The sequence below is a fragment of the Girardinichthys multiradiatus genome, chromosome 19 (assembly GCF_021462225.1).
Source record: "Girardinichthys multiradiatus isolate DD_20200921_A chromosome 19, DD_fGirMul_XY1, whole genome shotgun sequence".
In the NCBI taxonomy this organism is placed as follows: Eukaryota; Metazoa; Chordata; class Actinopteri; order Cyprinodontiformes; family Goodeidae; genus Girardinichthys; species Girardinichthys multiradiatus.
Window position 1 is genome coordinate 31,240,895 of NC_061811.1, and position 14,767 is coordinate 31,255,661.

The window sequence follows — 14,767 nt, forward strand, 5'->3', positions numbered from 1 at the left end:
TTGGGCTCCACCCGGAGGAGCTGGAGGAGGTGTCTGGGGAGAGGGACGTCTGGGCGTCTCTGCTGAGTCTGCTGCCCCCGCAACCCGGTCCCGGATAAGCGGAAGACGACAAGTACGAGTTTTAACCTTGCAGAGCCCTGCATACATGTTGGTGAACATTTATAGCCCGATGACACAGTTATCTTTAATAAAGCAAAAAATCCTGAAGTGGCAGCAAGAATTTGTTTATTTTCTCGTACACACGTCGAGAATTGGTTGAACAACTGTCTTATGTTAAATGTGAAAAAGATAGTATGTTTTATTTTTATTATTATTATTTCTAACTTGAAACTTAAAGACTCTATTGTCTTTGAAGAGTTATACTAAGAACACATACAGAACAATTAAACGTAATCTGCAAGTTAGACGCTGTCTAGTACATGATGTAGGTCTCCTGATTTTACAGTTCAGGAATTTCTCTCAGCTTAGTAACTACCTGTGTTCAGCAGCAAGTTCCACACCCTTAATCTTTGGAATCCTAAAATACAGAAGTCATGAACAACCCTGCACACAGCACCACTGTAGCATTTCAGAATAATAAAAACTGTTAAGTTTTAAACTTTCACAACATCACATCTGCCTGTTTGGTAAACAAAGTTTTACTCCAGCGCCGTCTCCAATGCAACAAACGTCATTAAAACTGGTGGGAAGCGAACACAGCACACAGCATGATTGGGACGCCGTACGGATAGGGAATTTTCTTTGAAATTTCCACACAAAAAAAAAGTGTTTTCCGTAATTAGCTTTTTTTTTTATTTGTTTATGGAGCGATCTACCTCCAATTACACAGGTCTAGCCTTTCCGCTTTTAAAGGACAATTAAAGGTGTGGGTCAGCAGTCTTGTGATCATGTTTAATACGTGTAACATATCTAAAGTTAACCTTTTGGATGTGCTTCACCTAAACTGTAATGGTGACAGCAGTGTTTCATTGTTTTACGACAGTGTATTGTGTGGTGCACCTTTAGACGGATTCTGGATATATATGTCTAGAGTTACATTCACCTGCCGAAGGACAAACTGAGGGAAATTAGCCTTGGGCTACAATTGGACATATTTCGGCAAGGCAAGTTTATTTGTATGGCACATTTCCGCGAAAAGACTATTCAAAGTGCTTTACATAACAAAAACATGAGAAAAACATACATACAAATACTGTGTATTTTTAAAGAAAGTACACTGTTACCGTTCTAAAATAAATATTCCGAACTCTATTCTGTATCTGTCTTATAATTTTCAATAAAAGTTCAAATCTGCCTGTTCATCTGAATTTGTTTTTTTTTTAATCACATGACAGTTTACAGTTACGGCCCGCCCACCGAGCGCTCTGATTGGCTGACGTGGACATGTTTTTCCCAAACCATAATATATATAACCCTTGCCGGACTCTTGGGATTCACATCTAGTTGATCCGCTGCTTTCAGAACCCTCCAAACCAAAACATTTAAGGTAATAAAATATATGTTTTCTTTCTGTTTTGTGTGATGTGTGACGTTGCAGGGTTAGGAATGTTTAATTATGTAATAATTGGTTAGTTGGCCACTGTGTTCCTACGGTTTCGCTAGCTTCCCAGAATGGCTGTATCATGTGACACACAGGCATCAGGTGGATGGTTAGCGGTCTCATTGTACCTTTAACCTCCATTTTTTCCCATGCGGTGTTATTTATTTTATTCCAAGCGTAAAATTTCTAAAAAGGAGATTTTATTTCGTCTGTTATCCGTACAGGACTCCTGAAATAGGCGAGAAAATGCGTCGGTACGTGCTGCTCGCCCTGTTCGGCCTCAGCGTCTCGCTGGTTGTCGGGTATCCCTCCCCGGAGGAGGACTCCGGGAAACACTGGGTGCTTATCGTGGCCGGTTCCAACGGCTGGTACAACTACAGGCACCAGGTAAGAGCGGGAGAAATGTTGGGAATTATTCCTGACTGCTGCCACACCAGAAACTGTGCATGACTCGTGTTTTTTTCCCCCATATAACACGCATTCGCCCCAGATAACACATATACTGAACTTCAGATAAGCTTCCTTCCTCCTCCCTCTAAGTTCTCCAAGCTTCCTCGGAAGTTCTCTGACCGCGTCAATGTGCTGCTGACTTGCATGTATATTGGTTTTCCTCGCACAGGCCGACGCCTGCCATGCCTACCAGATCGTCCACAGGAATGGCATCCCGGATGAGCAGATTGTGGTCATGATGTACGATGACTTGGCACAAAATGAGGAGTGAGTTAGTTTGTTTCTTTAAGCAGTTACTTGTTACACATAGACTTCTGCTTTCTCCTAAAGACTTTTATTCATGCAGATTCTTCTTAATGCTATTCATTCATCTACAGGAAGGTTATTACTTTCATTGAGATTTCATGGTTCTCAAACTGTGGTACGAGTACCACTGCTGGTACTTCGGCTGGCTTTAGTTGTATTAGTGTTAATTAATGCAATGTAAACATTAACAAATTAACTGTTTTATAGTGCAAGAAAGCGATCCAGGAATAAATGCTGGTAGCTAGTTATGATAGGAAGTTGGAGTTGTGTGAGGACGAGTAAAAGAAACTGTACGCATAATATCCCATTGAAACAAAAATGTATAAAATGATCTGTTCTAGTTTGGAATAGAAACAGTTATTTTTATGACTGCAAAAATAGTCAAACATATTGATCATTACAGTTGTTGTACAATGGATTTATTGTAAATAGATAAACACCCATTAAATCTTCTATTGGCCAGCTGACTGGCAGTGTGCAGCAAAAAGGGGGTGGTGCGGTTATGAAGATGGGCTTGTCATACTGGAACGTCCTCTTGCCACTTTTTAAAATGCTTTTACATTTTTTAAGTGGTACGATGTTAAATTTTAGGCCTTTTATAAAACCTTTATATTACAAACTGGCCTATTCCTAATTATGATCATAAACATAGACAATAAAAAAAAAAAAAGGCCATTTACAGATGCAGAAGATGTAAAATGTGGTGCATAAAGTCTGCCAATTACATATATATTTTTGAAGGGAAACTGCTGAAAACAACGTGGTGATAAACGTCGTATAATGGAGCCGTATGATTCTGTCACAGTCAGAGAAAAGTGTTGGGGAGAGAACAGGGCCAACATAGTTCTGCTGTGGTTTTGTAGGGGCATCTTCGACATACGTCTGTAAACCTCAGAAAAACCCAACTTTCCTGTCACTGTGAAATTAATCAGAAACAGGCTTGGGTAAAGTCACGAGGGAACACTGCTGGAGCTTCCTGAGAAATCGGTTTGACCTGATGTCAGGGAAAGAGACGCAGGAGTCTGCTCGATCTGTTGCAGCCAGCAGGTGGAGGTTAAAGTAGGGCTTTCATCAGGAAAAAACCTGAAAAGGACTATGGATTTCAATAAATTTTTTAATTAGGTTGAAAGAAAGTGAAATGTTTCTGGTCAGTCAGACATCTTCTTGTTACACTTTCAGGTTTTTGGTAAATAATTTCTCTTTTCTTATAGTGGTTATTAATCATTCTGGAAATGTTTTGTTGCAGCCAAAGCATAACAAATTTGTTTTATCACATGATGAATCACACAGTTTTTTGATTATTATATTGATAAAAAGCTCTTTCCTGAACAAAAGCCTTTGTTGACACACTGGTTTATTGAATCTGCATGATAAGTTAAACATAACCTATGATTGACTTTGGAATGCAGTTATGTTGCTATTTTATCACCTATTGGTCCACTTTCAAACCAAGAGAAAGCGGGTGAATTGATTAATGTTTTATATCTGGATTGTGCTCTCATATGACTGACGTTATTATCAAGATCTTCTGGGTTATTGGGTTTATGGTCAATCAATAACAAGCACAGCAAACAAGGATGCACCTAGATTCTCTAACATAGTACATACAGACCAGATAGATTCATTTTGCTTTGTTTTATTCAAGTATGGATAAGATTTCTGGGGCAGCTACGGTGATCTACGAAAGCAACTCAATATTACGTGGTGTCAGGCTCTGTCACCTGACAAGTGAATCATTTTCATTCATGTGTTTCCCTGTCAGCTCTTCAAAGCACTTAGTCAGCCATCTGCACTTCCTTTTTCTAAACTCCAACCATGTTTTCTTTTCCAGAAACCCCACCCCTGGAGTACTGATCAACAAGCCGAACGGCACTGATGTGTACAAGGGAGTGCCTAAAGACTACACTGGGGATGTGAGTCATTCGGCACATGCACATGTGAAAAACTGCAAATCGCACTTATTAGTTTAAAGCAAAGTTTGTTATTTCTGTGTTTTATATTTATGCCAGGATGTGACCCCTCAAAACTTCTTGGCCATTCTGAAAGGAGATGCTTCAAAAGTCAAAGGTGGTTCTGGAAAGGTGTTGAAGAGGCAAGTGTTAAGGAAAAGCATATATTTCAGAGGAACAACACCTGACCCCAGCAGAGCTGGTTTATCTGGTTTATTGGATGTTTTTTAGTTACATTGTTTCCTCTTCTTTGTTTTGGCAGTGGTCCCAACGATCATGTGTTTGTGTACTTCACTGACCACGGAGCACCTGGAATTGTGGCTTTTCCTAATGATGATGTGAGGATTTCTCTTTATCGTTTGCCTTTTGCTGCAAACACAGAAAGTGTACATATATAGAATAAAGTAGAAACAGGAACGTTGGAGCTGACATTTTTAAACTGCTTGACAATCTTTTGTTTGTATTAAACATGGCTCGCATTACAAAAACACGGTCTTTATGTGCGTATTCTAGGGAACGTAGATCTACAGCTAATCTCTGAGATTTCTAAAATGCTATCACCATATCCCATGTTAAAGGTTCAGAGAGACGAAAAAACAGCACATTTGCTGTACTTTGTTCAGCCTTCCTGTTATCTCCTGAAAGCTAGCTCTGTCTCACCGCCTGACTGGAACCACAGATGTCTCTCAACATGCGTAGCTGCATTTTCACATAGCCTGTTACATCTCTGCACTTTCTCTGACTTCATAAAACTTCCACAGCAAAGAGGATTGTAAGCGCAACCAGGTAGTGCACAGTACGGTGCATTCACTGATTGGAAAGAGATCTGATGTTTGGGTTTCGATGCATGCAAACAGATTTGTATGAATCTGTTTGCAAGCATCGTCAGGAACCAGTTGAATCTTGATTTTAAGTTAGGATTTTGACAAGTTTTGCACATTGGTGCTACACTAGAATAAACCTAATCTGCTGCTAATGATGGAGTTAAAGTTAATTACCTTGCTACTGCTTATTATTAACAGCTTCAATGTAAGTATGTAGCTCAGAAAGAGTCACAAGCAAAACTGCTGAGTCTGAAGTTTGGTAACATTGTTTTTTCGGTCGACGCTCACTGTCTTGGTGATATAACATCTGTTTGTCATACACTACATCTATTCATCGCCAAGTGGTGTGATCTGAAACAGTTTCAGTTAAAAATATTCCCGTTTTTCAGCTTCATGTCAAAGATCTCCAAGATGCCATTCAATACATGCATCAGAACAAGAAGTACAAAAAGGTAAGTAGGTGGACTCGCATTAGCAAATAAATTCTCGTCAGGCAATGCAGCGGTACCAGAATGTTTGGCTCGTAACACTTGTTGTTTTTCCGTCACAGATGGTGTTCTACATTGAAGCATGTGAGTCCGGGTCAATGATGAACCACCTGCCTGCTGACATTGATGGTGAGCTGAACTTTACGTCACTTTCCTGGGTGATAATGGGCTGGCAGAAATCACTTTGATCAAAGTCACAGACTGTGTCAGGGTAATGTGGATAGTTTCTTCATACTGTAACACTTTTTACTTCCTCTGTCCGGCCCAGACTAGACTGCCATCACCATTGTGGTATGTGAGGCTCCAGTTTTAGCCTTATAGAGCTTTTTTCATTTCTTTCTAAACTCAGTGAAGTCAGCATTATGGGTTATGGTCATTTTTTACTGTTGTCAGCCTATCTAATTGGTGGCATCATGTGATAAACATACCAAGATTGTCCCAGCACACGGGTCAATAGTTTTATCTTCTTTCTTGATTGAAGAAGATTTAAATTTGATTTTGTTGCTGCAATGTATGTATTTACCTTTTAAATTTCCCTGAAACCTTTTTGTTAACACAAATTTCTGTTGTCTGCTGAAATTGAATTTTCTTTCATATTTAGTGAAATGACATCAGATTGATTTATTGTCATTTCACTATGCGACAAAATGATTGTATATCCCTGTGATCTTCAACAGGTTAGTGTGAAAAATGATTGAATTGATAAAACAACAAAACTGTTTCATTGCTCAGTTTAACCAGCAGTTCAGCATTTTAACAGCTTGAAGAAGAAAGCTGAGTGTCCGTGGTGGTTCTCCTGATCTTTTGGGACTGTTTACCTGATAGCAGCAGGTAGAAAAGTTAAAGAAGAGGGTGTAAAGACTCCCCAGAAACCGCTCCTGGACAGATGATGGGGACTAGGAATGAGGTTTTTCAGATGATGCCGTTTTAAACCACTAACATCTTTCCTCCTACTGTTCTTACGGTTTTAGGTCTTTTTCCTGGGAAGTTAGAAAAAGATGACAAGGAGCAGTGTTTTCCTGTCTCTATAGAGCATAGAAAGATTTAATGTTGCAACTTTGGCACATGTTGCTGCCCTCTCCCAGTCAGCTGGCTTAAAGAATCGTACAAACTTTTGAAAGATATTTTTCCGGCACTAGTTGCCTTTATTTTTATTTTTTGACAAAGGCAGACAGGAAAGAGGGGGAGACATTCGGCAAATGTTGCTGGGTCCGGGACTCGAAACCGGGATGGCCGCGTCGTGGACTTTAACCTCCATATATGGTCGCGCGCATAACCCCTACACCATCAGTGCAGCGCCCTCTTGTACAAACTTTTTAATCATACTTACGGAAAAGATTGATTTGGCTGTTTGAAAATATTTCACAGACTGTCGGCTGGCTGGCAGTCTGTTTTAAATAAAAACAGAGTTAGAGCTTTTTAAACCATTGAGTTTATCAGTGTTTCAAATTTAATCATTTCAATTTTAGGCCTCATATCGCATCAATACACCCGATTTGTTTTTATACGTTCATTTATTATTCCAGCAGCTTTTTTTGAGAAATTTGCTAATGACATTCATTTGTTTTTTTTTATTTGTTGCTTCGTCGTAGAAATCTGGGTGATAAAGCTACAAACCTGATGATGTAGACAAGCAAGAAGCACTGTTACCTAAAACCTGTCATCAATAACTGTTATGATGCTTTCTGTTAGGGGACCTGGATGTACAGATACTGTAGTCACTAGCCGGAGCCAATTTAAAGTTGTATTTAATTTTCCTAAGTTTTTTAGTTTGTTAAATATAGTATTCTATTAAGTTATTTTTTGTTATTCATTTATATCTTTAATTTAGATCAGAAAGGTCTTATAAGGCTTTTTTTTTTAAATGACTGAACTTTGCAGAAAGCCCTGATTAATAATTTTAAACGGTAGTATTTTTACTAAAGATTATCATACTGTATGATTGATAACACTCCAGCTCCCCTCACTGTCCTCTGCAGGGCCCTAATGTCTGTCATAGTGCAGCTGGAGTACCGATATAACCCGAGGCTGCCTCTGTGTTTCAGTGTACGCCACCACTGCAGCCAACTCCCATGAGTCCTCATACGCCTGCTACTATGATGAGAGCAGGAGCACCTACCTGGGCGACTTGTACAGTGTTAACTGGATGGAGGACTCTGATGCGGTGCGTAATGTTAAAGTTCAAGCAAGCTGATCTCTGTAGCCAGCTGCTGTTCTAAAACAAACTTTTTAAGAGGCCTAAAAAAAGTACAGATTTCTACGATATACAGGTCCTTCTCAAAATATTAGCATATTGTGATAAAGTTAATTATTTTCCATAATGTCATGATGAAAATTTAACATTCATATATTTTAGATTCATTGCACACTAACTGAAATATTTCAGGTCTTTTATTGTCTTAATATGGATGATTTTGGCATACAGCTTATGAAAACCCAAAATTCCTATCTCACAAAATTAGCATATTTCATCCGACCAATAAAAGAAAAGTGTTTTTAATACAAAAAACGTCAACCTTCAAATAATCATGTACAGTTATGCACTCAATACTTGGTCGGGAATCCTTTGGCAGAAATGACTGCTTCAATGCGGCGTGGCATGGAGGCAATCAGCCTGTGGCACTGCTGAGGTCTTATGGAGGCCCAGGATGCTTCGATAGCGGCCTTTAGCTCATCCAGAGTGTTGGGTCTTGAGTCTCTCAACGTTCTCTTCACAATATCCCACAGATTCTCTATGGGGTTCAGGTCAGGAGAGTTGGCAGGCCAATTGATCACAGTGATACCATGGTCAGTAAACCATTTACCAGTGGTTTTGGCACTGTGAGCAGGTGCTAGGTCGTGATGAATAATGAAATCTTCATCTCCATAAAGCTTTTCAGCAGATGGAAGCATGAAGTGCTCCAAAATCTCCTGATAGCTAACTGCATTGACCCTGCCCTTGATAAAACACAGTGGACCAACACCAGCAGCTGACACGGCACCCCAGACCATCACTGACTGTGGGTACTTGACACTGGACTTCTGGCATTTTGGCATTTCCTTCTCCCCAGTCTTCCTCCAGACTCTGGCACCTTGATTTCCGAATGACATGCAGAATTTGCTTTCATCCGAAAAAAGTACTTTGGACCACTGAGCAACAGTCCAGTGCTGCTTCTCTGTAGCCCAGGTCAGGCGCTTCTGCCGCTGTTTCTGGTTCAAAAGTGGCTTGACCTGGGGAATGCGGCACCTGTAGCCCATTTCCTGCACACGCCTGTGCACGGTGGCTCTGGATGTTTCTACTCCAGACTCAGTCCACTGCTTCCGCAGGTCCCCTAAGGTCTGGAATCGGCCCTTCTCCACAATCTTCCTCAGGGTCCGGTCACCTCTTCTCGTTGTGCAGCGTTTTCTGCCACACTTTTTCCTTCCCACAGACTTCCCACTGAGGTGCCTTGATACAGCACTCTGGGAACAGCCTATTCGTTCAGAAATGTCTTTCTGTGTCTTACCCTCTTGCTTGAGGGTGTCAATAGTGGCCTTCTGGACAGCAGTCAGGTCGGCAGTCTTACCCATGATTGGGGTTTTGAGTGATGAACCAGGCTGGGAGTTTTAAAGGCCTCAGGAATCTTTTGCAGGTGTTTAGAGTTAACTCGTTGATTCAGATGATTAGGTTCATAGCTCGTTTAGAGACCCTTTTAATGATATGCTAATTTTGTGAGATAGGAATTTTGGGTTTTCATGAGCTGTATGCCAAAATCATCCGTATTAAGACAATAAAAGACCTGAAATATTTCAGTTAGTGTGCAATGAATCTAAAATATATGAATGTTAAATTTTCATCATGACATTATGGAAAATAATGAACCTTATCACAATATGCTAATATTTTGAGAAGGACCTGTATATATATAAATATATATATATATTTTTTTTTTGGCACTAGTGGCCTTTATTTATTTATTATTTGACAGTAGGCAGACAGGAAAGATGGGTAGAGAGGGGGGGAGACATTTGGCAAATGTCGCCGGGTCCGGGACTCAAACCTGGGAAAGCCACTTCGAGGACTGTAGCCTCCGTATATCGGTCGCGCACTTAACCCCTACACCATCAGCGCCACGGCAGAAAAAGAATTTTTTATCTGTGCTTCAAATTCAGGGCTGCACGGTGGTGCAGTTGGTAGCACTGTTGCCTTGCAGCAAGAAGGTCCTGGGTTCAACTCATGTGAATGTTCTCTCCGGGTACTCCAGCTTCCTCCCACAGTCCAAAAACATGACTGTTAGGTTATGGTGACTGTGGCTCAGTAGGAAGAGTAGTTGTCTTGCAATCAGAAGGTTGTGGGTTCAATTCCAGCTTCCTCCTGCCATAGGTCAATGTGCCCCTGGGCAAGGCCCAAGGGCACATTGACCAGTGTGCACTGGTAGGCACTTAACCTCAAGTTGCCTACCGATCTGCATATCGGTGTATGAATGTGTGAGCGTTAGTGAGTGAGATTGGGTGAATGTGGCTCTAGTGTAAAGCGCTTTGAGCGGTCTGTATGACTGGAAAAGCACTATATAAATTCAGTCCATTTAATTGGTTTCTCTAAATTGAATGAGTATGTCCATGGTTGCTTGTCCTATGTGTCTCTGTGTTGCCCCGTGATGGACTGGCGGCGCGTCCAGGGTGCAGACGTGCCGAATGTAGGACTTGTAGCCGTAGACCTGAGGCTGATGAGAAAAACCAGGTGCTTCCTCAGATTAGAAGTATTCCCACCGCTGACCTTTTACTTCACGTCACAAGTATTGCAGCGAGTATAATCTGCATCGCATTTTGAAAGAGGACCCATACTTTTGATCGCTTTCTGTCAGCCGTGCTTCGTTGACGGTACCAGCAACTACAGACGTCATTAGGCTCTTGTGCGTGCAGTGTTGTGTTCATGTCCGGCTTGGAAAATGGCCCACTCTGAGAGAGACACATTCATCTCTTTGACACAGAAGCCACCTGCCTCCATTCTTCTCCTGAAGCCTTGGCTGATTTCTTTAGACTTTTCCAATGATGTCACACGAGGAAGCAGTGTGTTTGTGCTGTTGTCTTAAAAAACTCCCACAGCTGTGCCTCCATGTAACTTCTATGTTGTCAGAACCATACAAAGTCACCAAATAATTACCCAGACTTTTTTGCAAATTTCTTACAGGTACAGAGATCTAAGTGTATGTGAACTTGTGATTTTTCTCTCCATATTCTGGCTTTTAGCAAATAGAAATAATTATTGGTAATTCTAATTGACCTAAAACAGAAAACGTTTGGTCTAATTTGATGTCAGGCAGTGAGAATAATGTATCTTTTTATACAGTATATATACAAATATCTGGTTTCAGCTGTTTGGGGTATAATAAAAGCATAATTTCTGCTCTAAACACCTGTTGTCAGATAAGCAGGAAGAGGAAGTGGTGGTTTGTAATAGCAGCTGCAGCAGGTTGTTTTTTTGTAAAGAACAAGGAGATCTGACATGAAAGAGACCTGCTAAAGTACAAACACCCAAAACTGAAACCTCGTCAACAACATGTACTGTAACTCAGAACGTATTTAAGCATCACTGCAGTTTTTTAATTGAATTTTAAGAGAAAACATGAAACATTGATATTACATTATTTGTTCTTCATGTTATATTACTGTCTGACTTTGGGCTTCCAGGAGGACCTGACAAAGGAAACTTTACTGAAGCAGTTCAAGGTGGTGAAGACTGAAACCAACACCAGCCACGTCCAGCAGTTCGGCAACAAGGTGAGAGGCAAGAAAGTCCACTGGAGTGGAATCTCCTGGGTTTATATTTTAGCTGTTTTCACTGCCCCTGTGATGAAGTGGCGACCTGTCCAGGGTGTATCCCGCCTCTCGCCAATAGACTGTTAGAGATAGGCACCAGCCTTCCTGCGACCCACTATGGAAGAAGCTGTAGAAAATGACTGACTGTTTTCACTGCTGTGATATTGCAGAAATTTGTTTATTTCCTTCTCTTATTTTGGTTCGTTCTTTCTTCGCCTGCAGACTTTGGCCCACATGAAGGTTATACAGTTTCAGGGTAATCCAAAAACATACAGGCCACCTGCTCCTCAGATGACCACCCCACCAATCACCAGTAAGGATCTCACCCCGAGCCCTGATGTTCCTCTGGCCATCCTGAAGAGGAAGCTCATGTACTCCAATGATATCAGAACTGCCAGGACCCTGCTGTCAGAGATAAGCTCCCACCTAAAGGTAGGGAATAATAACCTTCAATACATACAGTATTTGCTCCAACACCTTGGATGTTTCAAATTGGTTGCTGATGGCTTTCTGTTGCCACGGTGAGTTCAGGTCAGAGAGACTTTGGCTGAAACTATGCGTCACATAGTTGAGAAGGTGACCGGCAGTATGCTCAAGACTGAGGAGGTTCTAAATGAAAGAGCTGAACTCTTCCAGCATCAGTGCTACAAGGCCGCGGTCAATCACTACAAACACAGCTGCTTCAACTGGCACAAACCTGAGGTAAGGCTGCCCAGACGTAACCCTTTCAGTCACTTAACCCAGATCAGGGACCAGACTGATCCAAATTTACTTGGTGGTCTTCTGTCAAGATGTGGCTGATGAGTCGAGCTTCTTGGATTCATCTGAAATTGACGACTGAAACTCTTTCACATGTCATGCGTTTGGTTGTTGTATGTTTTGCATGTTTTATTTCTAGTCTTGCAGAGTGTTACCAACCTGGGAAAAGAAATACACATTACATATACATATTTCCAACTCAATAATTTCCCCACATCGTTTTTCAGCATTCAGCTGCAAGGCTCTAACCAGAAACTCTTCTTCCTCTGGAACATTTTGACCTTTCAGTTGCCAGTAGTAAAGCAGAACATGGCTGATTAATTATGTGTTGAAGTAAAACAGAGATTGTGGGGACATTTCTAACACGATGTTCTGCTGCCTTTTCAGTTTGAATATGCACTGAGGCACCTGTATGCTCTGATGAACTTGTGTGAAAGGGGATACCCTGCAGAGAGGTAAGGACTACTTCAGTTATTTTAACTACCCTTTTCTTTTGCCTTTGTAGTCTCATAACGGCCACTTTTAACATGAAACTTAACCCACAATGACTCAGGTCCTTCAAACCTTTTGATTTATCTTTATAAAAAGGTTTTTGTGCCTTTGTTTATCTGGAGAGAGAGATACTTTTTGAATCATCCCCTTAATTCATTGTCATTGTTGCTAAATATTTTCTCATCATCAGTTAAACAGTTGTCTTTTGTTAGTAATTTAGTGTTTTCTTGTTTTCCCAGCATCCTCATGGCCATGGACTCTGTGTGTCCCTTCAGTGTGTAAAACACTTCTAAATCGTTTCGTCCACAACGGAGGAGCTGAGAAATAAAGTTTCATTTTGCACTGCTGAGAATTCAACCTGACAAGGATATGACGTTATTGTTTCATGAACACATTATAACACGTTTTTACTATGTGGTTTGATTTTAATGAGGATTTTTACGCATTATGATGAGATGCGCCATCACTGTGAAGAGTTTGTTGATGTTTTACTGCTTCTGCTTTTTCTTTTCTTTTTTTAAGAATATAGGACAATTATGACACAATTACGCTGTGCTTTGACTGTAAAATTGAGTGCCTGCCTAATAGTGCTTGATTGAGATGTAAAGGATGTACCCTGAATGAGGAAAGCTTGTTGAGTATTGACTTTGTCGTACTTTAGAGATCTTTCAATAAAATTGAATAAACCAAAACTGGTCATTTGTTTTTCACCCATTGAAACTTTTTAAATGAATTTTGTCCTGTCCAATCAGCATTCAAGCTTTCAGGTGAACTTAAACTCATATAAACCCCCAAATAGGCTCATATTATACATAAGGTTCAAATATTTCAACACCATCTGAGTATTTGAAACTTAATATTTTATGATCAAAAATGAGAAGTCTTTGTACCAAAGGAAAGTTGGAAAAATTGGGAAGCATCAGTATGTATTAAAATCATATCAGTTTCATTAATTATTTTATCTGTCCTAAATCTATTAAATGATTTTTGTTAGGGGACCTAAATGACACGAAAAGAATGACAGAAATATTTAATAAAAACATCTTTAATTCCTAGAATCACAATATTAAGACTTTAATGTTAAATTCAATAATTAAATTGCACCTAGTCACTAAAAGAATCAAATATAAAACTCTTAGTAACCTAACCTTTAACCAAGTGGACCAAACTTGTGTGTAGACTGGATTAGGTCTTTGGTTGCATGTCTTGGTTGGTTAGAGGCACATCATGGCGCACATCTCTTTCTTGCTCCGCTGCACACTCCTACAACTCAGAAGCACACACAAGTCCAAGTTTTTGCCAAGTCTAATTAGATAGCCGTGATAAACAGATTCTACCATTTTATACTTTTTTTTTTTCAAAACCATTTTTTTAACTTTTTCTCAGTGAGAAAGAATTCTAAAATAAACTTCAGTAACCTAAAAAAATGAAACAGAATAAAAATCTAAATATTCCGGGATTTTTCTGTATTTTAAGTCAACCATTGCACACATAATTTAGAAAATGTATTTCTAATTTTCCTATCCACTAAGTTTCTGTTGGTAAATCTGCTGTTATGCCTTCAAACACTGGACAATTTGTTGGCACCTCTGATAAATATGTATTAAAATCATTAAATAAATTCATCTTTCTAGCAGTAATATAATTGTCACATTAAAAGTTTTGGAAAAATCTATTTTTTTATGCCCACAAGTTTTCAACAGCATTTATATTAGAGGACAGAGATGCCCATGAAGCATGTTTTTTTTTTTGGCTGGTAAACCCTTAGTTAATTTGACTGTATTGTTTGGGTCATTATCCTGCTCAAAGACCTAGTAACGACCTATTTTCGTGGTGTTCCAAAGAGCCCATGAAGTAGCGCACTCTAACAAGGTTCCAAGGACCTTGAGGAAGGAAACCAGCCCTACAGCATCACACATCTTCCTACTTGCAGTTGGCTTTTCACCATATATATCTTTCATTTTATTCCAACCCCACTTCCATTTAATCCTGATGGGAGGACAATAAATACTTTTCCTGGCGTGCTTTCCAAACATCTGGATGCCATGTAGATGGCGTCTAATAGGTGTACTTGAAGTGAGCTTCAGTTCAAGTTAAAAAAGAAAAAGCAAACCAAACTCTAATAAATGCTTTAGCCATACTTATTTTAAAGGAGCCGTTAGGAGTACTGATAACAATTAC

General features: G+C 39.9%; 1 protein-coding gene across 1 annotated transcript; it reads left to right on the forward strand.

Moving 5' to 3' along the window:
* Window positions 1–1,334: 1,334 nt before the first annotated feature.
* Window positions 1,335–13,278, forward strand: lgmn (legumain). Its single transcript, XM_047392865.1, has 14 exons — window positions 1,335–1,486; window positions 1,765–1,927; window positions 2,160–2,257; window positions 4,128–4,209; window positions 4,306–4,388; window positions 4,508–4,583; window positions 5,459–5,521; window positions 5,620–5,686; window positions 7,603–7,721; window positions 11,207–11,296; window positions 11,558–11,767; window positions 11,867–12,037; window positions 12,482–12,549; window positions 12,826–13,278. Exons 2-14 carry the CDS (start codon window positions 1,787–1,789, stop codon window positions 12,866–12,868), a joined length of 1,311 nt encoding a protein of 436 aa, XP_047248821.1. The 5' UTR covers window positions 1,335–1,486; window positions 1,765–1,786; the 3' UTR covers window positions 12,869–13,278.
* Window positions 13,279–14,767: the final 1,489 nt, after the last annotated feature.

Bases quoted from the DNA above. Each gene is read 5' to 3' on its own strand.
- lgmn (XM_047392865.1), top strand. From the start codon at position 1,787: ATGCGTCGGTACGTGCTGCTCGCCCTGTTCGGCCTCAGCGTCTCGCTG. The intron at 2,258-4,127 runs GTGAGTTAGTTT...TTTCTTTTCCAG, and splicing joins GACTTGGCACAAAATGAGGA to AAACCCCACCCCTGGAGTAC. The intron at 5,522-5,619 runs GTAAGTAGGTGG...TTTCCGTCACAG, and splicing joins AGAACAAGAAGTACAAAAAG to ATGGTGTTCTACATTGAAGC.